A 26878-nucleotide genomic window follows, 5' to 3' on the forward strand; every position below is an offset into this window, starting at 1 on the left:
ACCATGAAACTACCGGATTGTCGTAAAAACCCATCTGGTTCATTGATGTCCTTCAGGGAAGGGAATCTGCCGTCCTTACCCGGTCTGGTCTACATGTAACTCCAGACCCACAGCGATGTGGTTGACTCTTAACTGTCCTCTGAAATGGCCCAGCGAGACACTCAGTATCAAACCGCGACAAGAAACTATAATCAGACCTTCACCACACAGACTGTAGCAGTTCAATAAGGCGGCTCGCCACCACCTTCTAGGGATGGGCAATAAATGCCGGCCTTGCCAGCGACGCCCACATCAAATGTTTCAACAATACTTCATTTAATTACTTGGCAGCCTCCTGTTCTGCCCTTTTGCGCATCCTCCACTTAATCGCTCCACCATCGGCGGCCGTGCCTTCAGCTGCCTGAGCCCTAAGCTCTGGAATTCCCTCCCTAAACCTCTCCGCCTCTCTACCTCTCTCCTTCTTTAAGACACTCCTTAAAAAACCTACTCCTTAAAACCTACCGCTTTGATCACCTGTCCTAATATCTCCTTACGTGGATCGGAGTCAAATTTTATTTGATAATGGCTCCTGTGAAGTGCTTGGGATGTTTTATTGCGATAAAGGCACTATATAAATGCAAGTTGTTGTTCCTGTGCAGGAGCCTTTGAATAAAATTTCGTTGAATTTTAACATTCCATGTAAATTTTATCGAGCACGTTTGCTGGTTTCTGTGATGTCTCCTGCCCTCTAGTGGCGCTCACAGTTTATTGCAGCTCCCCGATGGAAGTAATGTGTTCAGATTGTCAAATGTTCTTTTTTTATCTGCCTAATTTTTCCCGCTAATTTTCTTTTCTCTTCAAGACACTAACTCTTGCTGGGGTAGCGTTCCATGAACCCCGGATATGCTCCCAATTGTTCACCAATGTGTGTGAACCAGATGGTACATCTCTAAATGATCTGCTTACTGGAGTCACTGTGCAACAGACAGGAAACCTGGCTGATTTCCCCCCGCCCCCCGCCCCCCTCCTTTCCACAGTTTCCTGAAGGCCTCAGGTTTGATCTCCGATCTTGACTGGGTTGGGTGATCTCCAAGCTAAGCAGCCAGCTGTGGCTCAGTCTCGCCACTGAGTCAGAAAATTCTGGATTCAAGTCCCACTCCAGAGCACAAAAATCTAGACTGACACTCCCAGTGTGGTGCTGAGGGAGTGTTGCCCGGTCACAGGGGCAGTACTGAGGGAGCACCGCACTGTCGGAGGGGCAGTACTGAGGGAGCGCCGCACTGTCGGAGGGGCAGTACTGAGGGAGCACCGCACTGTCGGAGGGGCAGTACTGAGGGAGTGCCGCACTGTCGGAGGGGCAATACTGAGGGAGCACCGCACTGTCGGAGGGGCAGTACTGAGGGAGCGCCGCACTGTCGGAGGGGCAGTACTGAGGGAGCGCCGCACTGTCGGAGGGGCAGTACTGAGGGAGCGCCGCACTGTCGGAGGGGCAGTACTGAGGGAGCGCCGCACTGTTGGAGGGGCAGTGCTGAAGGAGCGCTGCACTGTCGGAGGGGCAATGCTGAGGGAGAGCCGCACTGTCGGGGGAGCAGTACTGAGGGAGTGCCGCACTGCGCTGTCAGAGGGGTAGTACTGAGGGAGTGCCGCACTGTCGGAGGGACAGTACTGAGGAAGTGTTGCACTGTCAGAGGGGCAGTACTGAGGGAGCGCCGCACTGTGGGAGGGGCAGTACTGAGGGAGAGTCGCACTGTGGGAGGGGCAGTACTGAGGGAGCGCCGCACTGTCAGAAGGGCAGTACTGAGGGAGCGTCGCACTGTGGGAGGGGCAGTACTGAGGGAGCGCCGCACTGTGGGAGGGGCAGTACTGAGGGAGCGCCGCACTGTGGGAGGGGCAGTACTGAGGGAGCGCTGCACTGTCGGAGGTGCCGTCTTTCAGATGAGACGTTAAACCAAGGCCCCGTCTGCTCTCTCAGGTGGACTTAAAAGATCCTACAGCCAATGTTTGAAGAAGAGCGGGGGTGGGGGGGAGTTCTCCCCTGCGTCCTGGGGCCAATATTTATCCCTTAACCAACAGATTATCTGTTCATATTGCTGTTTGTGGGAGCTTGCTGTGCGCAAATTGGTTGCTGCGTTTCCTACATTACAACAGTGACTACACTCCAAAAGTACTTCATTGGCTGTAAAGCGCTTTAGGACATTCTGAGGTGATGAAAGGCCCTATCGAAATGCATGTTTATTTTAAGATGCTCAGAGGGGTGCTGTGAATGAGCGTTGTTGCAATGTGAAGCGATGGCTTTGGTCAAACACATGACCCTTGTACCGCAGTCGACCAGAAAGTCCCAGATTTGATTGCCAATCTGTGCTGACCTCAGCTGGGGCAGCAGGAGGGACTTAAGGATAAGAGCATAAGAAATATTAGCAGGAGTCGGCCATTCGGCCCCTCGAGCCTGCTCCGCCATTTAATAAGATCATGACTGATCTTCTACCTCAACTCCACTTTCCCGCCCGATCCCCATATCCCCTGATTCCCCTCGAGTCTAACTAACTCTGTCTTGAATACAGTCAACAACTGAGCCTCCTCAGCTCTCTGAGTGAGGGAATCCTCCTCATCTCAGTCCTAAATGGCTGACCCCTTATCCTGAGACTGTGACCCTTAGTTCTAGACTCTCCAGCCAGGGGGAAACAACCTCTCAGCATTCACCCTGTCAAACCCTGTAAAATGTTATATGTTTCATTGGGATCACCTCTCATTCTTCTAAACTCGAGAGAATATAGGCCCAATCTACTCAATACTTAGTATTTTGTTTGATTACGCTCCTGTGAAGCACCTTGAGATGTTGGGTGCTGTATAAATTCAAATTGTTATTGTTGTAATAACCTTGTCGAAGAAAAATCTATCGGTCTCAGGTTTGGCATTTTAAATTGAACCCCCCCAGCCTCAACAGCCTATTGGGGGAGAGAGTTCCCTTTGTATGAAAAAGTGCGCCCTGACATCACCCCTGAACGGCCTGGCTCGAACTGTAAGGTTAAACCCCCTTCTGGATTCCCCCACCAGAGGAAATAGTTTCTCTATCTATCCTATCAAATTCTTTAGTCATCTCAATTAGATCACCCCTTAATCTTCTATACTTGAGAGAATACAATCCCAGTCTATACAACCTGTCCTGATGAATTAATCCTTTTGGCCCCGGTATGATTCTGGTTACTCTGCACTGCTCCTGCTCCGAAGCTGATACATCCTCCCTGATGTGGGGGGGGGGGGCCCAGAACTGATTGCAGGTACACCTGATGGGACCGAACCACAGCTTTATACAACTGAAGCATCACTTGCTATTCCAGCCCCCGAGATAAAAGTCAACGTTTCATTAGCCTTGTGTGTGGATGTTGATTAAGGACAGGATAGAGGCTGGGCTGTCAAATGCTCTCCATGATCTGAGATTCCTGCCCACGCTTGCTGTCTGGTGCGGGTCACTGAGGAGCAGTAACTAGATGGGGCCGGGCGCCTAGGATGCTGTAACCCCAGGGGCCGGGTGCCCAGGGGCCGGGTGCCCAGGGGCCGGGTGCCCAGCGAGCGGTAACTCCAGCTGGGCCCAGCGCCTCGGGCAAGGACAGGGAGGAACAGTAGTGATTGGCTTTGGACACCGAGCCCCTGTTGACCTCACAGTCTCTCTGTGATTTGTTCCCGTTGCAGGTTCAGCAGCTCCACGGAGCAGAGCAATGCGTCTAAACTCATGCGGCGGCACAAGCGACGACGGAGGAAACCACGGATCCCGCGCATCGAAAGGGTGGGTGCATTCCTTGAGTCTGTTAACCTGCTCCTGCAGCCCCTTCAAAACCACAGTCTCTAAACACCTGTGTGTACTCCTCAAGCTGTTCGCCATCAAACACTCCCAGGGCAAGTACAGCACGGGTTAAATACAGAGTAAAGCTCAACATAAGAACATAAGAAATAGGAGCAGGAGTAGGCCATACAGCCCCTCGAGCCTGCTCCGCCATTCAATAAGATCCTGGCTGATCTGATCATGGACTCAGCTCCATTTCCCCGCCTGCTCCCCATAACCTCTTATCCCCATATTGTCTATTTCTGTCTTAAATTTATTCGCTGTCCCAGCTTCCAGAGCTCTCTGAGGCAGCAAATTCCACAGATTTACAACGCTCTGAGAGAAGAAATTTCTCCTCATCTCAGTTTTAAATGGGCGGCCCCTTATTCTAAGATTATGCCCCCTAGTTCTAGTCTCCCCCATCAGTGGAAATATCATCTCTGCATCCACCTTGTCAAGCCCCCTCATAATCTTATACGTTTCGATAAGATCACCTCTCATTCTTCTGAATTCCAATGAATAGAGGCCCAACCTACTCAACCTTTCCTCATAAGTCAACCGCCTCATCCCGGAATCAACCGAGTGAACCTTCTCTGAACCACCTCCAAAGCAAGTATATCCTTTCGTAAATATGGAAACCAAAACTGCACGCAGTATTCCAGGTGTGGCCTCACCAATACTTTATATAGTTGTAGTAAGACTTCCCTGCTTTTATACTCCATCCCCTTTGCAATAAGGGCCAAGATACCATTGGCCTTCCTGATCATTTGCTGCACCTGCATACTCTCCTTTTGTGTTTCATGCACAAGTACCCCCAGGTCCCGCTGTACTGCGGCACTTTGCTAATCTTTTTCCATTTAAATAATAACTTGATCTTTGATATTTTTCTGTACAGAGTAAAGCTCCCTCTACACTGTCCCATCAAACAGTCCCAGGGCAGGTACAGCATGGGTTCGATACAGAGTAAAGCTCCCTCTACACTGTCCCATCAAACACTCCCAGGGCAGGTACAGCACGGGTTAGATACAGAGTAAAGCTCCCTCTACACTCTCCCATCAAACACTCCCAGGGCAGGTACAGCACAGGTTAGATACAGAGTAAAGCTCCCTCTACACTGTCCCATCAAACACTCCCAGGGCAGGTACAGCACGGGGTTAGATACAGAGTAAAGCTCCCTCTACACTGTCCCATCAAACACTCCCAGGGCAGGTACAGTACGGGGTTAGATACAGAGTAAAGCTCCCTCTAGACTGTCCCATCAAACACTCCCAGGGCAGATACAGCACGGGTTAGATACAGAGTAAAGCTCCCTCTACACTGTCCCATCAAACACTCCCATGTGGAGTGTTTGTGCAGAGGATGCGTGTCGGCTCCCTGCTCTCGGCAGCGTTACTGGAAGGTGACGGATTAACCGGGGTATGTTTCTGCTCTCTTTCAGTCCTCCTCATTCAGCAGCATTACGGATTCCACCATGTCCCTCAACATCATCACCGTCACATTAAACATGGGTAAGTGCCCAGTTCCTGAGCTTGGGAGTGAAGGAGGGCTGTGTGGGGTGAATGGAAGGACAGACGGGGGCTGAACAATTGTGTGATATAAAGTTAAACGCTGTGGGATGCGTAGTATCGTTTTTCAGCATGGGTTACAGAGTGAGGGAGTATTGCATTGGGTACAGAGTGAGGGAGCGCTGCAAGGGTTACACAGTGAGGGAGCGTTGCATGGGTTACAGAGTGAGGACGCATTGCAAGGGTTACAGAGTGAGGGAACGTTGCATGGGTTGCAAAATGAGGGAGCATTGCATGGATTACAGAGTGAGGGAGTATTGCATTGGGTACAGAGTGAGGGAGCGTTGCATGGGTTACAGAGTGAGGGAGCGCTGCAAGGGTTACACAGTGAGGGAGCGTTGCATGGGTTACAGAGTGAGGACGCATTGCAAGGGTTACAGAGTGAGGGAACGTTGCATGGGTTGCAAAATGAGGGAGCGTTGCATGGATTACAGAGTGAGGGAGCATTGCATGGGTTACAGAGTGAGGGAGTGTTGCATGGATTACAGAGTGAGGGAGCACTGCGAGGGTTACAGAGTGAGTGAGCGTTGCATGGGTTACAGAGTGAGGGAGCGTTTCATGGGATACAGAGTGAGGGAGCGTTGCATGTGTTACAGAGTGAAGGAGTGTTGCATGGGCTACAGAATGAGGGAGCGTTGCATGGGTTACAGAGCTTTGCATGGGTTACAGAGTGAGGGAGTGTTGCATGGGTTGCAGAGTGAGGGAGCATTGCATGGGTTACAGAGTGAGGGAGCATTGCATGGGTTACAGAGTGAGGGAGCATCGCATGGGTTACAGTGCGTTGCATGGGGTACAGAGTGAGGGAATGTTGCATGGGTTACAGAGTGAGGGAGCATTGCATGGGTTACAGAGCATTGCATGGGTTACAGAGCGAGGGAGTGTTGCATGGGTTACAGAGTGAGGGAGCGTTGCATGGGTTACAGAGTGAGGGAGCGTTGCCTGGGTTGCAGAGTGAGGGAGCATTGCATGGGTTATAGAGTGAGAGAGTGTTGCATGGGTTATAGCGTGTTGCAAGGGTTACAGAGTGAGGGAGTGTTGCATGGGTTACAGAGTGAGGGAGCATTGCATGGGTTACAGAGCATTGCAGGGGTTACAGAATGAAGGAGCGTTGCATGGGTTACAGAGCGTTGCATGGATTACAGTGTGATGGAGCGTTGCATGGGTTACAGAATGAGGGAATGTTGCATGGGTTACAGAGCATTGCAAGGGTTACAGAGTGAGGGAATGTTGCATGGGTAACAGAGCGTTGCGTGGGTTACAGAGTGAGGGAGCATTGCGTGGGTTACAGAGTGAGGGAGCGTTGCCTGGGTTACAGAGTGAGGGAGCGTTGCCTGGGTTACAGAGTGAGGGAGCGTTGCCTGGGTTACAGAGTGAGGGAGCGTTGCATGGGTTACAGAGTGAGGGAGCGTTGCAAGGGTTACAGAGTGAGTGAGCGTTGCATGGGTTACAGAGTGAGGGAGCGTTGCATGGGTTACAGAGTGAGGGAATGTTGCATGGGTTACAGAGCATTGCAAGGGTTACAGAGTGAGGGAGCGTTGCAAGAGTTACAGAGTGAGTGAGCGTTGCATGGGTTACAGAGTGAGGGAATGTTGCATGGGTTACAGAGTGAGGGAGCGTTGCATGGGTTACAGAGTGAGGGAGCGTTGCCTGGGTTACAGAGTGAGGGAGCGTTGCCTGGGTTACAGAGTGAGTGAGCGTTGCATGGGTTACAGAGTGAGGGAGCGTTGCCTGGGTTACAGAGTGAGGGAGCGTTGCCTGGGTTACAGAGTGAGGGAGCGTTGCATGGGTTACAGAGTGAGGGAGCGTTGCCTGGGTTACAGAGTGAGGGAGCGTTGCATGGGTTACAGAGTGAGGGAGCGTTGCCTGGGTTACAAAGCGTTGCGTGGGTTACAGAGTGAGGGAGCGTTGCATGGGTTACAGAGTGAGGGAATGTTGCATGGGTTACAGAGTGAGGGAGCATTGCATGGGTTACAGAGTGAGGGAGCGTTGCATGGGTTACAGAGTGAGGGAATGTTGCATGGGTTACAGAGTGAGGGAGCGTTGCATGGGTTACAGAGTGAGTGAGCGTTGCATGGGTTACAGAGTGAGGGAATGTTGCATGGGTTACAGAGTGAGGGAGCGTTGCATGGGTTACAGAGTGAGGGAGCGTTGCATGGGTTACAGAGTGAGGGAATGTTGCATGGGTTACAGAGTGAGGGAGCGTTGCATGGGTTACAGAGTGAGGGAATGTTGCATGGGTTACAGAGTGAGGGAGCATTGCATGGGTTACAGAGTGAGGGAGCGTTGCATGGGTTACAGAGTGAGGGAATGTTGCATGGGTTACAGAGTGAGGGAGCGTTGCATGGGTTACAGAGTGAGGGAGCGTTGCATGGGTTACAGAGTGAGGGAATGTTGCATGGGTTACAGAGTGAGGGAGCATTGCATGGGTTACAGAGCATTGCATGGGTTACAGAGTGAGGGAGCATTGCATGGGTTACAGAGTGAGGGAGCATTGCATGGGTTACAGAGTGAGGGAGTGTAACATGGGTTATAGCGTGTTGCATGGGTTACAGAGTGAGGGAGCGTTGCACGGGTTACAGAGCGTTGCATGGATTACAGTGTGATGGAGCGTTGCCTGGGTTTCAGAGTGAGGGAGCGTTGCGTGGGTTACAGAGTGAGGGAGCGTTGCCTGGGTTACAGAGTGAGGGAGCGTTGCCTGGGTTACAGAGTGAGGGAGCGTTGCCTGGGTTACAGAGTGAGGGAGCGTTGCATGGGTTACAGAGTGAGGGAGCGTTGCCTGGGTTACAAAGCGTTGCGTGGGTTACAGAGTGAGGGAGCGTTGCGTGGGTTACAGAGTGAGGGAGCGTTGCATGGGTTACAGAGTGAGGGAATGTTGCATGGGTTACAGAGTGAGGGAGCATTGCATGGGTTACAGAGTGAGGGAGCGTTGCATGGGTTACAGAGTGAGGGAATGTTGCATGGGTTACAGAGTGAGGGAGCGTTGCATGGGTTACAGAGTGAGTGAGCGTTGCATGGGTTACAGAGTGAGGGAATGTTGCATGGGTTACAGAGTGAGGGAGCGTTGCATGGGTTACAGAGTGAGGGAGCGTTGCATGGGTTACAGAGTGAGGGAATGTTGCATGGGTTACAGAGTGAGGGAGCGTTGCATGGGTTACAGAGTGAGGGAATGTTGCATGGGTTACAGAGTGAGGGAGCATTGCATGGGTTACAGAGTGAGGGAGCGTTGCATGGGTTACAGAGTGAGGGAATGTTGCATGGGTTACAGAGTGAGGGAGCGTTGCATAGGTTACAGAGTGAGGGAGCGTTGCATGGGTTACAGAGTGAGGGAATGTTGCATGGGTTACAGAGTGAGGGAGCATTGCATGGGTTACAGAGCATTGCATGGGTTACAGAGTGAGGGAGCATTGCATGGGTTACAGAGTGAGGGAGCATTGCATGGGTTACAGAGTGAGGGAGTGTAACATGGGTTATAGCGTGTTGCATGGGTTACAGAGTGAGGGAGCGTTGCACGGGTTACAGAGCGTTGCATGGATTACAGTGTGATGGAGCGTTGCCTGGGTTTCAGAGTGAGGGAGCGTTGCGTGGGTTACAGAGTGAGGGAGCGTTGCCTGGGTTACAGAGTGAGGGAGCGTTGCCTGGGTTACAGAGTGAGGGAGCGTTGCCTGGGTTACAGAGTGAGGGAGCGTTGCCTGGGTTACAGAGTGAGGGAGCGTTGCATGGGTTACAGAGTGAGGGAGCGTTGCACGGGTTACAGAGTGAGGGAGCGTTGCATGGGTTACAGAGTGAGGGAGCGTTGCCTGGGTTACAAAGCGTTGCGTGGGTTACAGAGTGAGGGAGCGTTGCATGGGTTACAGAGTGAGGGAGCGTTGCCTGGGTTACAGAGTGAGGGAGCGTTGCATGGGTTACAGAGTGAGGGAGCGTTGCCTGGGTTACAAAGCGTTGCGTGGGTTACAGAGTGAGGGAGCGTTGCGTGGGTTACAGAGTGAGGGAGCGTTGCATGGGTTACAGAGTGAGGGAATGTTGCATGGGTTACAGAGTGAGGGAGCATTGCATGGGTTACAGAGTGAGGGAGCGTTGCATGGGTTACAGAGTGAGGGAGCGTTGCATGGGTTACAGAGTGAGGGAGCGTTGCATGGGTTACAGAGTGAGGGAGCGTTGCATGGGTTACAGAGTGAGGGAGCGTTGCATGGGTTACAGAGTGAGGGAATGTTGCATGGGTTACAGAGTGAGGGAGCGTTGCATGGGTTACAGAGTGAGGGAATGTTGCATGGGTTACAGAGTGAGGGAGCGTTGCATGGGTTACAGAGTGAGGGAATGTTGCATGGGTTACAGAGTGAGGGAGCATTGCATGGGTTACAGAGCATTGCATGGGTTACAGAGTGAGGGAGCGTTGCATGGGTTACAGAGTGAGGGAGCATTGCATGGGTTACAGAGTGAGGGAGTGTAACATGGGTTATAGCGTGTTGCATGGGTTACAGAGTGAGGGAGCGTTGCACGGGTTACAGAGTGAGGGAGTGTTGCATGGGTTACAGAGTGAGGGAGCATTGCATGGGTTACAGAGCGTTGCATGGATTACAGTGTGATGGAGCGTTGCCTGGGTTTCAGAGTGAGGGAGCGTTGCGTGGGTTACAGAGTGAGGGAGCGTTGCCTGGGTTACAGAGTGAGGGAGCGTTGCCTGGGTTACAGAGTGAGGGAGCGTTGCCTGGGTTACAGAGTGAGGGAGCGTTGCCTGGGTTACAGAGTGAGGGAGCGTTGCCTGGGTTACAAAGCGTTGCAAGGGTTACAGAGTGAGGGAACGTTGCATGGATTACAGAGTGAGGGAGCGTTGCCTGGGTTACAGAGTTAGGGAGCGTTGCCTGGGTTACAGAGTGAGGGAGCGTTGCCTGGGTTACAAAGCGTTGCATGGGTTACAGAGTGAGGGAGCGTTGCGTGGGTTACAGAGTGAGGGAGCGTTGCATGGGTTACAAAGCGTTGCAAGGGTTACAGAGTGAGGGAGCGTTGCATGGATTACAGAGTGAGGGAGCGTTGCATGGGTTACAGAGTGAGGGAGCGTTGCATGGGTTACAGAGTGAGGGAGCGTTGCATGGGTTACAGAGTGAGGGAGCATTGCATGGGTTATAGAGCGTTGCATGGATTACAGTGTGATGGAGCGTTGCATGGGTAACAGAGCGTTGCGTGGGTTACAGAGTGAGGGAGCGTTGCCTGGGTTACAGAGTGAGGGAGCGTTGCCTGGGTTACAGAGTGAGGGAGCGTTGCCTGGGTTACAGAGTGAGGGAGCGTTGCCTGGGTTACAGAGTGAGGGAGCGTTGCCTGGGTTACAAAGCGTTGCATGGGTTACAGAGTGAGGGAGCGTTGCATGGGTTACAGAGTGAGGGAGCGTTGCATGGGTTACAGAGTGAGGGAGCGTTGCATGGGTTACAGAGTGAGGGAGCATTGCATGGGTTACAGAGTGAGGGAGCGTTGCATGGGTTACAGAGTGAGGGAGCGTTGCATGCGTTACAGAGTGAGGGAGCATTGCATGGGTTACAGAGTGAGGGAGCGTTGCATGGGTTACAGAGTGAGGGAGCGTTGCATGGGTTACAGAGTGAGGGAACGTTGCGTGGGTTACAGAGTGAGGGAGCGTTGCGTGGGTTACAGAGTGAGGGAGCGTTGCAAGGGTTACAGAGTGAGGGAGCGTTGCAAGGGTTACAGAGTGAGGGAGCATTGCGTGGGTTACAGAGTGAGGGAGCATTGCGTGGGTTACAGAGTGAGGGAGTGTTGCACGGGTTACAGAGCGTTGCAAGGGTTACAGAGCGTTGCAAGGGTTACAGAGTGAGTGAGCGTTGCCTGGGTTACAGAGTGAGGGAGCGTTGCAAGGGTTACAGAGTGAGTGAGCGTTGCCTGGGTTACAGAGTGAGGGAGCGTTGCCTGGGTTACAGAGTGAGGGAGCGTTGCCTGGGTTACAGAGTGAGGGAGCGTTGCATGGGTTACAGAGTGAGGGAGCGTTGCATGGGTTAATGAGCATTGCAAGGGTTGGGTTTTGGAGACAACATATGGTGCATAAAATCATTCAGCAGAAAAGGAGGCCATTCGGCCCATCGTGTCAGTGCCACTCTTTGACAGTGCTATCCAGTTAGTCCCACTCCTCTCGCTTGTCCCCATATTCCTTCAAAATATTCCTTTTAAGAACATAAGAATTAGGAGCAGGAGTCGGCCATATGGCCCCTCGAGCCTGCTCCACCATTCAATAAGATCATGGCTGGTCTTCAACCTCAACTCCGCTTTCCCGCCCGATCCCCATATCCCCTGATTCCCCTAGAGTCCAAAATCTATTGATCTCTGCCTTGAATATACTCAACGTCTGAGCATCCACAGCACTTTGGGGCAGAGAATTCCAAAGATTCACAACCCTCAGTGAAGAAATACCTCTTCATCTCAATCTTAAATGGCTGACCCCTTATCTTGAGTCCGTGAGCCCTAGTTCTAGACTCTCCAGCCAGGGGAAACAACCTCTCAGCATCTACCCTGTCGATTCCCCTCAGAATCTTATATGTTTCAATGACATCACCTCTCACTCTTCTAAACTCCAGAGAGTGTAGGCCCAGTCTACTCAATCTCTCCTCATAGGACTACCCTCTCATCCCAGGGATCAATGTAGTGAACCGTAATTGTACCCCCTCTAAGCCAAGTATTCCTTTTTTCTTTTGAAAGTTACTATTGAATCTGCTCCCACCGCCCTTTCAGGCAGCGCTTCCAGATCACAACAACTCGCTGCATAAAACAAATTTGCCTTATTTTCCCCTAGGGTTCTGTTGCCAATCTCTCGCCCCTCCCCCGCCCTGCCCCCGCCCCGCCCCCCTGCCCCCCCCCCCCCCACACCCACTTTAATATTGAATAATTTATTTGCCACAGTATTTACCAGGGAGACTAATGTGGTGGGCAATGGCATTAGAGGAAGTGATCAAAAAAGATTTACATGCATTTAAGATAGAAAGGGCGGAGATAATTAACAAACTAATCACCAATTTTGGCCCCCGAGAGACTGAAATTATAATAAAGAGCAGTCGCACGGATTCCAAAAGGGAAGGTCATGCTTGATCAACCTCATTGAATTCCTTGCAGCAGTAACAGAAAAGGTCGACAAGGGTAATGCAGTAGACGTAATATATTTGGATTTCCCAAACGTCTTCGATAAGTTACCGCAAAGTAGACTCATGACTGCGGTCAGAACACGTGGAGTCAGGGGACAAGTAGCAGAATGGATAGCAAGCTGGCCACAAAACTGAAAGCGGGGTGTAGGGGCTAAAAGTAGTTACTCAGGTTGGCAAATGGTGGGAAGTGGTGTTCCACAGGATCGGTGCTGGGATCACCGTTGCTCATCATTTACATAAACGATTTGGACTCGGGAATCAGAAGCACAATTTCAAAATTTTGCAGATGATTCCAAGTTGGGTAAGTGCTGTTAAAACTGAGGACTGTGACAATACAGGAAGGCATTAATAAACTCGCAGAATGGGCGTGTAAATTGGCAAATGAACTTCAATATAAATAAGTGTGAGGTTGTACATTTTGGTTGGAAGAATAAGGAGGCCACATTCTAGGGGGAAATAAATGTCTAAATGGGGTAATGCCACAGAGGGATCTGGGGACAGATACACAAATCACTACATGAAGCGACGCAGGTTAATAAGACCATAAAAAAGCAAACAAAGCATTTCTAGAGGGATAGAAGTTATGTTAAACTTGTATAGAACCTTGGTTAAACTATACTTGGATATAGAGGCACTGGAGAAGGTACAAGAAAGATTCACGAGGATGATACCAGAACGGAGAGGTTATACTGATCAGGAAGGACTGAACAGGTTGGGGCTCTTTTCTCTAGAAAAGAGAAGGTTGGGGGTTGACCTGATGGAGGCCTATTAAACTTGTGAAAGGGATGGACAGGGTAGATGTAGAGAAGATATTTCGACTAGTGGGGGAGACCAAAACTAGGGGCCACAAATATAAGATAGTCACTAATAAATCTAACCGGGAAGTCAGGAGAAACTTCTTTGCCAGAGAGTGGTGAGAATGGGGAACTCACTACCACAGGGAGTGGTTGAGGCGAACAGTGTCGATGCATTTAAGGGGAAGCTAGTTAAACACATGAGGGAGAAAGGAATAGAAGGATGTGCTGATAGGTTGAGATGAAGAGGGGTGGGGGGAGGCTCGTGTGGAGCATAAACACCGGCACGGAGCACTTGGGCTGAATGGCCTGTTTCTGTGCTGTAAAATCCTGTGCCATACTTTGACATTCACACTTTTCCCTTCAGAGAAATACAACTTCCTGGGAATCAGCATCGTGGGGCAGAGCAATGAGCGTGGCGATGGAGGGATCTACATCGGCTCCATCATGAAGGGAGGGGCAGTGGCGGCGGACGGGAGAATCGAGCCTGGAGACATGCTGCTACAGGTGGGTCCTCGGGCCACGCTCGGCCATTGCCGCTTGACCCCCTCCCCTGGGCAGGGGTGGGGGGGGGGGGGTGAGGGTCCAGGTCGAAATGTGGACCTGAAATTGGAGAGAGTTAGTTTACATAGAATGGACAGCACAGAAACAGGCCATTCGGCCCAACTGCTCCGTGCCGGTGTCTATCCTCCTGACCAGCCTGCTCCCACCCCTCTCACCCCATCAGCATAACCTTCTATCGCTTTCTCCTTCATGTACTCAACAAGCTTCCCCTTAAATCCAGCTCTGCTATTCGCCTCAACCACTCCCTGTGGTAGCCAGTTCCACATTCTCACCACTCTCTGGGTAAAGAAGTTTCTCCTGAATTCCCCATTGGGTTTAGCAGTGACTGTCTTTATATTTGTGGCCCCTGGTTCCGGTCTCCACCACAAGTGGAAACATCTCCTCCACATCTACTCTATCAAACCCTTTCATAATCTTAAAGACCTCTATCAGCTCACCCCTCAGCCGACCCTTTTCTAGAGAAAAGAGCCCCGACCTGTTCAATCTTTCCTCATAGTTGTTACCTCTCAATTCTGGTATCATACTTGTAATCTTTTTAACAGTTTCTCTGGTGCTTCTATCTCCTTTTTTCTGTAGCCTTGTGTCCTCCTGATACTGAACTTTTACAGCCGTGGCTGAATGTTCCTCAGATCAGGCCCAGGAGCAACGAGCTGACGTTGGCAAGACAAACCCAGCAACTATGTTCTGCTGCCCTTGTGACTGGGGGCAAGCGAAGGTCCCCTTCGGAGTCTCCCACTCCTCTCCGTCAGGCGAAAGTACCTCGGCAGGTGTCAGCCGTGGCTCAGTGGGCCGTGGCATGCCTTTAAGTCAGAAGGTTGTGGGTTCAAGTCCCACTCCAAATACTTGAGCGCAAAATCTAGGCTGACATTCCCAGTGCAGTGCTGAGGGAATGCTGCACTGTCGGAGGGGCAGTGCTGAGGGAGTGCTGCACTGTCGGAGGGACAGTGCTGAGGGAGTGCTGCACTGTCAGAAATGCTGTCATTTGGATGAGGCGTTAAACTGAGGACCCGTCTGCTCTCTCAGGTGGACGTACAGATCCCATGGCACTATTTTCTCCCCAGTGTCCTGGCTATTACTTCTTCCTCAAAAGCTAGAGGCCATCAATATAAGATAGTCACGAATAAATCCAATAGGGAATTCAGGAGAAACTTCTTTATCCAGAGAGTAGTGACAATGTGGAACTCGCTGCCACAGGGAGTGGTTGAGGCAAATAGCAGAGATATATTTGAGAAGAAGTCAGATAAACACATGAGGGAGAAAGGAATAGAAGAATATGCTGATGGGGTGAGATGAAGTAGGGTCGGACGAGACTCGTGTGGAGCATAAACACCAGCACGGACCAGTTGGGCCCAATGGTCCGTTTCTGTGCTGTACACTCCATGTAACTCAACCAACATCACTAAAACAGATTATCTGGTAATTAGCTCTTTGCTATTACTGGGATCTTGCTCTGTGTAAATTGGCTGCCGCATTTCCTACAGTAACTACACATGCAATAGTAGTTCATTGCCTGTAAAGCGCTTTGGGACGTCCTGAGGTTGTTAAAAGCACTATAGAAATGCAAGTCTTTCTTTCATTACACTACTTGAACAATGTAGCTCCCTCTGAAACCTCAGCACGACACCACACTGCAGCTACACAACATCTTTGCATTTAGCTTGACAGGTATGTGTTTCCCACATTAGTCACTGTCCTATTCCAGAAAGGAGGCTGCACCTTCAAGAAAAGAGAGACGGAAATTGGGAAGAGGGGAACAATTAGGGTTCCCAACTATGATTGGACATATTGGTGTCACCACATGACCTCCTGCCTCCTATCACCCCGCCCCCAAAGTCCTGCCATTGGTCGAGCGACATGTTAATCCTCGCGGCGCCCGGCCTTCCCACAGACTCCTCATCACCCGATTGGATGATTCTCAACTCTCAATCAAACGGGACTTTTCCCCAAAGGTTCAATGAAAATGTTAACAAACACCCGGTGGGGGCGGGCGGCGATCTTGCCGCTCGGGATTTTTAACGATCCGGCCCGGATGTCCCGACGTGGAATTGGACCATGCGCTTCCTTTGGACGGGCGGCAGCGCGCTACAACGCCCCTCCCCTTCAGTTAAAGGGGAGGGCCACTGCGCACTGTGCAGGCCCTTTCGCGGCCGGCACTGGGCCACCAAGGAAGCAATCGAATGGGCCAGCAACCTAAACACAGTACCGGGCTGCACGATGGCAGGCCGGTCAACGAGAGGGCCGCCATTGTCAAGCCAACGCAAGAGTCGGCCGAGCAAATAAAATGGCAGCCCGGGATGCCCCGGCGTCAGCTTCGCGACCCGCGGGGCGATTTCCCCAGAAGCGCTCGCCACCTCCCCCAGGAGAAAAGGCCATTGTGCCCTGCTAGCACCCCCTGGAGGCACTAACGGGGCTATAAAAGGGGGCAATTTCGGGTCCCCAATTTTTAAGAATTCCCCTATGATTTTTCTCCGGGGTTTTTGCTTCCAGCAGTCTCCTGGGGGAGATTAATCTTTAATTACTGGAGAGTCCGGGACAGTCCTGGACGGTTGGCAACGCCTAGGAACGACTGGTCGGTGGCTCAGTGTCTGAGTGGGTAAATTCACCTCACACTGTGGTACTGAGGCCGACAAGGCAGTAAGGCTCCAGATTCAATCCGGCTTGGCATTGAGTTTCCTGATCGTACCCACAACCTTGCTGCACGAGGGTACTGGGGTGACAATTCCTGGCTGTCCCTTACTTAAGGAAGAACATACTTGCCTTAGAGGGGGTGCAACAAAGGTTCTCTAGATTGATCCCTGGGATGAGAGGGTTGTCCTATGAGGAGAGGTTGAGTAGAATGGGCCTACACTCTGGAGTTTAGAAGAATGAGCGGTGATCTCATTGAAATGTAGATGCCGAAGGGTAGATGCTGAGGGGCTGTTTTCCCCTGACTGGAAAGTCTAGAACCAGGGGTCACAGTCTCAGGATAAGGGATCGACCATTTAGGACAAAGATGAGGAGAAATTCCTTCACTCAGAGGGTTGTGAATCTTCGGAATTCTCTACCCCAGCGGGCTGTGGATGCTGAATCGTTGAAACATAGAAACATAGAAAATAGGTGCAGGAGTAGGCCATTCGAGCCTGCACCATCATTCAATAAGATCATGGCTGATCATTCCCTCAGTACCCCTTTCCTGCTTTCTCTCCATACCCCTTGATCCCTTTAGCCGTAAGGGCCATATCTAACTCCCTCTTGAATATATCCAATGAACTGGCATCAACGACTCTCTGCGGTAGAGAATTCCACAGGTTAACAACTCTCTGAATGAAGAAGTTTCTCCTCATCTCAGTCCTAAATGGCCTACCCCTTATCCTTAGACTGTGTCCCCTGGATCTGGACTTCCCCAACATCGGGAACATTCTTCCCGCATCTAACCTGTCCAGTCCCGTCAGAATCTTATAAGTTTCTGTGAGATCCCCTCTCATCCTTCTAAACTCCAGTGTATAAAGGCCCAGTTGATCCAGTCTCTCCTTATATGTCAGTCCCGCCATCCCGGGAATCAGTCAGGTGAACCTTCACTGCACTCCCTCAATAGTAAGAACGTCCTTCCTCAGATTAGGAGACCAAAACTGAACACAATATTCCAGGTGAGGCCTCACTAAGGCCCTGTACAACTGCAGTAAGACCTCCCTGCTCCTATACTCAAATCCCCTAGCTATGAAGACCAACATACCATTTGCCTTCTTCACCGCCTGCTGTACCTGCATGCCAACAATCAATGACTGATGAACCATGACACCCAGGTCTCGTTGTACCTCCCCCTTTCCTAATCTGCCGCCATTCAGATAATATTCTGCCTTTGTGTTTTTGTCCCTAAAGTGGATAACCTCACATTTATCCACATTATACTGCATCTGCCATGCATAGGCCCACTCACCTAACCTGTCCAAGTCACCCTGCAGCCTTTTAGCGTCCTCCTCACAGCTCACACCACCACCCAGTTTAGTGTCATCTGCAAACTTGGAGATAATACGCTCAATTCCTTCATCTAAATCATTAATGTATATTGTAAAGAGCTGGGGTCCCAGCACTGAGCCCTGCGGCACTCCACTAGTCACTGCCTGCCATTCTGAAAAGGACCCGTTTATCTCGACTCTCTGCTTCCTGTCTGCCAACCAGTTCTCTATCCATATAAGAACATAAGAACATCTAGCCCCTCGAGCCTGCTCCGCCATTCAATAAGATCATGGCTGATCTGGCCGTGTACTCAGCTCCACTTACCTGCCCGCTCCCCGTAACCCTTAATTCCCTTATTGGTTAAAAATCTATCTATCTGTGACTTGAATACATTCAATGAGCTAGCCTCAACTGCTTCCTTGGGCAGAGAATTCCACAGATTTACAACCCTCTGGGAGAAGAAATTCCTTCTCAACTCGGTTTTAAATTGGCTTCCCCGTATTTTGAGGCTGTGCCCCCTAGTTCTAGTCTCCCCGACCAGTGGAAACAACCTCTCAGCCTCTATCTGATCTATCCCACGTCAGTACATTACCCCCAATACCATGTGCTTTAATTTTGCACACCAATCTCTTGTGTGGTACCTTGTCAAAAGCCTTTTGAAAGTCCAAATACACCACAGCCACTGGTTCTCCCTTGTCCACTCTACTAGTTACATCCTCAAAAAATTCCAGAAGATTTGTCAAGCATGATTTCCCTTTCATAAATCCATGCTGACTTGAACTGATCCTGTCACTGCTTTCCAAATGTGCTGCTATTTCATCTTTAATAATTGATTCCAACATTTTCCCCACTACTGATGTCAGGCTAACCGGTCTATAATTACCCGTTTTCTCTCTCCCTCCTTTTTTAAACAGTGGTGTTACATTAGCTACCCTCCAGTCCATAGGAACTGATCCAGAGTCGATAGACTGTTGAAAAATGATCACCAATGCATCCACTATTTCTACGGCCACTTCCTTAAGTACTCTGGGATGCAGATTTTCAGGCCCCGGGGATTTATCGGCCTTCAATCCCATCAATTTCCCGCTTTATATGGATATCCCTCAGTTCCTCCTTCTCACTAGACCCTCTGTCCCCTAGTATTTCCGGAAGGTTATTTGTGTCTTCCTTTGTGAAAACAGAACCAAAGTATTTGTTCAACTGGTCTGCCATTCCTTTGTTCCCCATTATAAATTCACCTGAATCTGACTGCAAGGGACCTACGTTTGTTTTCACTAATCCTTTTCTCTTCACAAGTCTATAGAAGGCTGAGATCGATAGATTTTTGGACTCGAGGGGAATCAGGGGATATGGGGATCGGGAGGGAAAGTGGAGTTGACGTCGAAGATCTGCCATGATCTTATTGAATGGCAGAGCAGGCTCGAGGGGCCAGAGGGCCAAATCCTGCTCCTGTTTATTGTGCTCTCATGTTCTCTGGTCTGTGTGGAGTTAGCTGATCTGCGTTCCCTACATGACAACAGTGACTACATTCCCAAAGTACTTAATTGGCTGTAAGGTGCTTTGTGACGTCCGGTGGTCACGAAAGACGCTATATAAATGCAAATCTTCCCTTCTACTTGAGCTGGGGATGCAGTTGGGGTCCCGCAAGGCCTAGGCATCCCTGAGCCTGGCAGAATCAGCCAGCGTTCCTGCTGCTGATCAGCATCTCGTGATCCTTGCTGGCAATTGCACACGTCAACGTTGGGTTCAGCTTGGCTGTGGTGCCCTCCAAGAGTGACTTGCTTCGTTCCTACGGTGAATAACGGTCTTTTCCTTCATCGCAGGTGAACGACATAAACTTCGAGAACATGAGCAATGATGACGCGGTGCGAGTTCTGAGAGAAATTGTCCATAAACCCGGGTAAGAGAGCAACTCCTCACCTGCTGCCACAAGCCTGATCAAGGCCTGAGCTCAGTGGGCCGCACTCTTGCCTCGGTTCGTGGGCTGGAGACCCACTCCAGGGACTTGAGCACCAAATCCTGGCTGACACTCCAAGTGCAGTGCTGAGTGAGCGCCGCACTGTCGGAGGGGCAGTACTGAGGGAGTGCTGCACTGTCGGAGGGGCAGTACTAAGGGAGCACCGTACTGTCGGAGGGGCAGTACTGAGGGAATGCTGCACTGTCGGAGGGGCAGTGCTGAGTGAGCGCCGCACTGTCGGAGGGGCACTACTGAGGGAGTGCTGCACTGTCGGAGAGGAAGTACTGAGAGAGCGCTGCACTGTCGGAGGGGCAGTACTGAAGATGTGCTGCACTGTCAGAGAGGCAGTACTGAGGGAGCACCGCACTGTCGGAGGGGCATTACTGAGGATGTGCCACACTGTTGCAGGGGCAGTACTGAGGGAGCGTCACACTGTCGGAGGGGCAGTGCTGAGGGAGCGCCGCACTGTCGGAGGGCAGTACTGAGGGAGCGCCGCACTGTCGGAGGGGCAGTACTGAGGGAGCGCTGCACTGTCGGAGGGCAGTACGGAGGGAGCGCTACACTGTCAGAGGGGCAGTACGGAGGAAGCACTGCACTGTCGGAGGTGCAGTACTGTGGGAGCGCTGCACTATTGGAGGGGCAGTACGGAGGAGCGCTGCACTGTCAGAGGGCAGTACTGAGGGAGTGCTGCACTGTCGGAGGGGCAGTACTGAGGGAGTGCTGCACTGTTGAGGGACAGTACTGAGGGAGTGCTGCACTGTTGAGGGGCAGTACTGAGGGAGTGCTACACTGTCGGAGGAGCAGTACTGAGGGAGTGCTGCACTGTTCAGGGGCAGCACTGAGGGAGCGCTGCACTTAAAAAAGGGGCAGTACTGAGGAAGTGCTGCAATGTCGGAGGTGAGATGAGACATTAAACCGAGGCCCCGTCTGCCCTCTCAGGTGGACGTACAAGATCCCATGGCACAATTTTGAAGAAGAGCAGGGAGTTATCCCCAGTGTCCTGGCCAATAATTTTCCCTCAACCAACATCCCTAAAATAGATTCTCTGCTCGTGATCTCATTGCTGTTTGTGGGAGCTTGCTGTGCGCAAACTGGCTGCCGCTTTTCCTAAATCACAACAGCGACTACGCTTCAAAAGGACTTCATTGGCTATAAAGCGCTTTGGGGCATTCTGAGGTTGTGAAAGGCGCTATATAAATGGAATTTCTTTCTTTTCTTTGGGTTCGAATACTTTTGTTGGGAAATAACCGATAATGAGCAGTCCGAGAGTGTGGGTAGGAGTGAGCTGGAGTCTGACACACAAACCTGTGCTCACTGACCTACATTGGCTCCCAGTTAAGCAACGCCTCGATTTCAAAATTCTCATCCTTATTTTCAAATCCCTCCAAGGCCTCGCCCCTCCCTATCTCCACAATCTCCTCCAGACCCACAACCCCTTGAGATGTCTGCGCTCCTCCAGATTCTGGCCTCTTGAACATCCCCGATTTTTATCACTCCACCATCGGCGGCCGTGCCTTCAGCTGCCTGGGCCCTAAGCTCTGGAACTCCCTCCTGAAACCTCTCTAACTCTCTTTTCTCCTTAAAGACCCTCATTAAAACTTACCTCTTTGACGTCACCTGTCCCAATATCTCCTTATGTGGCTCGGTGTCAAATTTTGTTTTATAACGCTCTTGTGAAGCGCTGTGGGATGCTTTACTATGTTAAAGGCGCTGTATAAATATAAGTTGTTGTTGTTGTTGTTAAAGCAGCCCAGTCCCACCACACGTGTCGGTTTTCAGGGAGGTTGTTGAAAGGGGAACGTCTTGCTGAAATCCTGTTGCTTCGTTTAACTGTTTCGTTTCCAGAGTCTCGACTCGGGTTTTATTAACTTGGTGTGCGGAAGTTCTAAGTTCTCTTGTGCTGTTTCCTCAAGGCCCATCACGCTGACCGTTGCCAAATGCTGGGACCCAACTCCTCGCGCCTGTTTTACGCTTCCCAGAAGTAAGTAGCTTCCACAGCGGTGCATTGGTCTCGAAGAAGGATAAGGAGCTTGAAAGAAGCTAACGAGAAAAGGAATGGGGTCAAATATCTGTATGAATTGATGAAAAATCTCATGCCTGCGGGCACTTTTTGTCAACATTCTTCCAGGATATGTCCTGTAACTTGCTATGTAAACTTGTCACGCTGTAATTACACCCTCCCATCAGTGGCTGGTGCTGCAGCATAGAAACATAGAAAATAGGTGCAGGAGTAGGCCATTCGGCCCTTCGAGCCTGCACCACCATTCAATAAGATCATGGCTGATCATTCCCTCAGTATCCCTTTCCTGCTTTCTCTCCATACCCCTTGATCCCTTTAGCCGTAAGGGCCATACCTAACTCCCTCTTGAATATATCCAATGAACTGGCATCAACGACTCTCTGCGGTAGGGAATTCCACAGGTTAACAACTCTCTGAGTGAAGAAGTTTCTCCTCATCTCAGTCCGAAATAGCCTGCCCCTTATCCTTAGATTGTGTCCCCTGGTTCTGGACTTCCCCAACATCGGGAACATTCTTCCTGCATCTAACCTGTCCAGTCCCGTCAGAATTTTATATGTCTAGTTTATGGAGGTGGTTTCCCTTTATAAATATTGACATAGGAACTTATAATGGAAAAATAATGACAGAATATTCAACTCTAAAATGGCAGGCTTCATTATATCTGTATGCCCTGGTCCGACCCTCCCTTGGTCTTTGCCTCTAACCCCTCGGTCTTAACTCCCCATGTGCCAAGCCACAGGGCATCGACTATTAATCTTTTAAAATGCCCCCAGAAATTTTTGACGCAGGAATGCAGGGGTACGGTAGTGTAATGTTTCTGTTACCGGACTAATGATCCAGAGAACGTGTGACCAAATCCCACCAAAACCCACCTATGTGCAAAGTGTCTGCGCTGTCTCCGCCATTGCAAAGGTGACTGCACTTCAATAACTGTAACGAGCTTTGGGGCGTGCTGAGATCGTGAAAGGTGCTGAATAGATGCATGACTTTCTTTCCCCCCCCCCCTCACAATTCAGTTTTTTTAAAATTGGAAATAAAAAGCTGGTACAGAAAGTAAAGCTGTCAGAATGTTGTAACAACCCAGCTGGTTCACTATTGCCATTTAGGGCAGGAAGACTGCCAGCCTCGCCCGGTCTGGCCCAATCGTCCCTGTCGTTTATTTTTGAACCACGCAGCCCCTTTAAAAGTCTGCGCGTGAGCGTTTTATCAATTTAAATGCCGGCTCACCGGATGCGCGGAACCCCTGGTGCACTGCGCGGCCCCGCAAGAACCCCAGAGCACCGCGCGGGAACTCCAGAGCACTGCGCGGGACCCCTGGAGCGCCACGCGGGACCCCTGGAGCGCCGCGCGGGACCCCCGGAGCGCCGCGCGGGACCCCCGGAGCGCCACGCGGGAACCCCAGAGCACCACGCGGGACCCCGGAGCGCCGCGTAGGACCCCTGGAGCGTCGTGCGGGACCCCCGGAGCACCACGCGTGACCCCCAGAGCGTCGCGCGTGACCCCCAGAGCACTGCGCAGGACCCCCAGAGCACTGCGCAGGACCCCCAGAGCGTCGTGCGTGACCCCCAGAGCGTCGTGCGTGACCCCCAGAGCGTCGCGCGTGACCCCCAGAGCGTCGCGCGTGACCCCCAGAGCACCGCGCAGGACCAACGGAACGTCAGTCTGGCCTATTTGTGACTCCAGTCCCACACCAATGTGGTTGACTCTTACCTGCCCACTGACGTGGCCTGGCGAGAGACTCCGTTGTATCAAACTGCTACAAGAAGCTGGTTGAAGAAGAAGACCCTCCAGAACTTTCTCAGAACATGCGAGATGGGCAGTAAGTGCCAGCCTTGCCACAGTGCCACAATGAGTAATTGGGATGAGCAATGCCAACTCTCAACTCCAAATTGCTTAATTTAAATTGTAGGGCACCAAAAAAAAAAACACTTTGGATTATCAGGAGTTGATTGTATGGTGTCCGTCTGTTCAGCGGCAGTGCGGGTTAATGCCAGTCCCCTAGGATTGTACAGAACCCAGATGCCATGGTACCTATATGCTCAGTGCCACATGTGGCTCAGTGCGTGGCACTCACTCTCCCCTCTGAGTCAGAAGGTTGTGGGTTCCAGGCTCACTCCACAGACTTGAGTACAAAGATCGAGGCTGGCACTCCCAATGCAGTGCAGAGGGAATGCTGCACTGTCTGAGGTGCCACCTTTCGGATGAGATGTCAGGTGGACATAATAGATCCCATGGCACTATCTTGAAGAACAGTAGGCGGAGTTATTCCCGGGATCCTGGTCAATATTTATCCCTTAATCAACATCACAAAAACGGATTATTTGATCATTATCACGTTGCTGTGGGAGCTTGCTGTGTGCAAATTGTCTTGCGTGTTTCCTACATTAAAGCAGTGACTACACTTCAAAAAGTACTTCATTGGCTGTAAAGCGCTTTGGAATGACCGGTAGTCATGAAAGGCGCTATATAAATGCAAGTCTTTCTTTTCTTTCTTTCAAATATCCATCTCCACATATAACCATTTGAGGAACCGTAACAGCTGCAGCTAACTCAGCAACTGCTACTGTGATTGTGCAATGTCGGTGCATCGGAAATCACTTGGCAGCAATGCAGAACTATCAGTATAATGGTCTACTGCAGGTCCATTTGTGGCTATGCTGCATTAACCATGGAGATCCTCACAGCATGGTCTAATCCCATCTTCACCTGAAGTGTTCAGTATCTCTTCCACTCACCCACACTCTGACTCTCTAACAAGGGGTCACTGTACAGCGGTCAGGAGCAGGCACCACCTGATTTACTTCCCGTTGAAGTCTGGGTCGGTCGCTGCTCTCGCACCTGCTTTGTGCCCCGGTCGGAGCTGGGTTTCAACCCTCTCCTCTTGTCTCTTGCAGTGGTGAAAGTGTGGGACAGGTGACTGGGTGAGAGTGTGGGACGGATAATGTGGGGAGGGTGTGCGACAGGTGACTCGGTGAAGGTATGGGACAGGTGACTGGGTGAGGGTGTGGGACAGGTGAATGAGTGAAGGTATGGGACAGGTGACTGGGTGAAGGTGTGGGGCAGGTGAAGGTGTGGGGCAGGTGAATGAGTGAAGGTGTGGGGCAGGTGAATGAGTGAAGGTGTGGGGCAGGTGAATGAGTGAAGGTGTGGGGCAGGTGAATGAGTGAAGGTGTGGGGCAGGTGAATGAGTGAAGGTGTGGAACAGGTGAATGAGTGAAGGTGTGGAATAGGTGAATGAGTGAAGGTGTGGGGACAGGTGAAGGTGTGGGGCAGGTGAATGAGTGAAGGTGTGGGGCAGGTGAATGAGTGAAGGTGTCGAACAGGTGATGGTGTGGGGCAGGTGAATGAGTGAAGGTGTGGAACAGGTGAATGAGTGAAGGTGTGGGGACAGGTGAAGGTGTGGAACAGGTGAATGAGTGAAGGTGTGGGGCAGGTGAATGAGTGAAGGTGTGGGGACAGGTGAAGGTGTGGGGCAGGTGAATGAGTGAAGGTGTGGAACAGGTGAATGAGTGAAGGTGTGGGGCAGGTGAATGAGTGAAGGTGTGGGGACAGGTGAAGGTGTGGGGCAGGTGAATGAGTGAAGGTGTGGGGCAGGTGAATGAGTGAAGGTGTGGAACAGGTGAATGAGTGAAGGTGTCGAACAGGTGAAGGTGTGGGGCAGGTGAATGAGTGAAGGTGTGGGGCAGGTGAATGAGTGAAGGTGTGGAACAGGTGAATGAGTGAAGGTGTGGGGCAGGTGAATGAGTGAAGGTGTGGGGCAGGTGAATGAGTGAAGGTGTGGAACAGGTGAATGAGTGAAGGTGTGGGGCAGGTGAATGAGTGAAGGTGTGGGGCAGGTGAATGAGTGAAGGTGTGGGGCAGGTGAATGAGTGAAGGTGTGGGGCAGGTGACTGGGTGAAGGTGTGGGGCAGGTGACTGGGTGAAGGTGTGGGGCAGGTGAATGAGTGAAGGTGTGGGGCAGGTGAATGAGTGAAGGTGTGGGGCAGGTGAATGAGTGAAGGTGTGGGGCAGGTGAATGAGTGAAGGTATGGGGCAGGTGACTGGGTGAAGGTGTGGGGCAGGTGACTGGGTGAAGGTGTGGGGACAGGTGAATGAGTGAAGGTGTGGAACAGGTGAATGAGTGAAGGTGTGGGAACAGGTGAAGGTGTGGGGCAGGTGAATGAGTGAAGGTGTGGGGCAGGTGAATGAGTGAAGGTATGGGGCAGGTGAATGAGTGAAGGTGTGGGGCAGGTGAATGAGTGAAGGTATGGGGCAGGTGACTGGGTGAAGGTGTGGGGCAGGTGACTGGGTGAAGGTGTGGGGACAGGTGAATGAGTGAAGGTGTGGAACAGGTGAATGAGTGAAGGTGTGGGGACAGGTGAAGGTGTGGAGCAGGTGAATGAGTGAAGGTGTGGGGACAGGTGAAGGTGTGGGGCAGGTGACGTGAGGCGTATGAATCACCTTTTGTACATTATTACATGGTACCTCTAATTTGAAGCCTTCACCCCCGCCCCCCCCCCTTCCCCCTCCACGCCCTCTGTGAGGTGGCCCAGGGGAGGGCCCCTGGAATGCTGGTCATGGAATGGGAAGTGCAATCCTGAAATTGTACGTTGGCCCCACCCATGGAGAAGTTAGCGAGAGTCCAGCTTTGTCCTGGCAAAGCTAAGGAAAGGTGGACGGATGGGGGAACAATGCGGGAAAGAGCAGCAGGACCTCCCAAAATACCATCTGTGGCAACAAGAAGGGTGTCCCAGAGAGTTCTGAAGAGGATAAGACCTAAGCAACTGGCATCTCAGATTGTGGTAAATTAATATGGACCACATCACTCGCTGCATGCGACTTACCTACAGGCTAACTTGATCTGCAGGACGGCATATAGTTATACTGTGAGCTGTAACACAAACATGATGGGCCGCCCCGACCTGAGAGAACACCACCGCAGGTCGGGGCTATAAATAGAGCTGGAGCGCCGGGCCCTGGAACATCGTGGGTGAAGGCGCGGTGAATGAGGGCACTGGGCCCAGAAGAGCCGAGGGCCCAGGGGCAGCACGGACCAGCCCACACTGCGATGTGTGTGTGTGCACTCGGTCCATGCAGCAGAGCAGGTCTCCAGTCATCCTGGTTAATCCTTGCC

The 26878-nt window shown here is 51.4% G+C and overlaps 1 protein-coding gene across 1 annotated transcript in view; it reads left to right on the forward strand.

Moving 5' to 3' along the window:
- The window catches only part of LOC139266022 (segment polarity protein dishevelled homolog DVL-3), a 205149-nt gene that overhangs the window by 157726 nt on the left and 20545 nt on the right, over positions 1–26878 (forward strand). Inside the window, exons 6-10 of the mRNA XM_070883789.1 lie at positions 3670–3763; positions 5238–5307; positions 13656–13795; positions 19612–19688; positions 21659–21726. Of these exons, the coding sequence (XP_070739890.1) occupies positions 3670–3763; positions 5238–5307; positions 13656–13795; positions 19612–19688; positions 21659–21726 (449 nt within the window). The remainder of the gene's footprint in view (positions 1–3669; positions 3764–5237; positions 5308–13655; positions 13796–19611; positions 19689–21658; positions 21727–26878) is intronic.

The sequence above is a fragment of the Pristiophorus japonicus genome, chromosome 6 (genome assembly GCF_044704955.1).
Source record: "Pristiophorus japonicus isolate sPriJap1 chromosome 6, sPriJap1.hap1, whole genome shotgun sequence".
Taxonomy (NCBI): Eukaryota; Metazoa; Chordata; class Chondrichthyes; family Pristiophoridae; genus Pristiophorus; species Pristiophorus japonicus.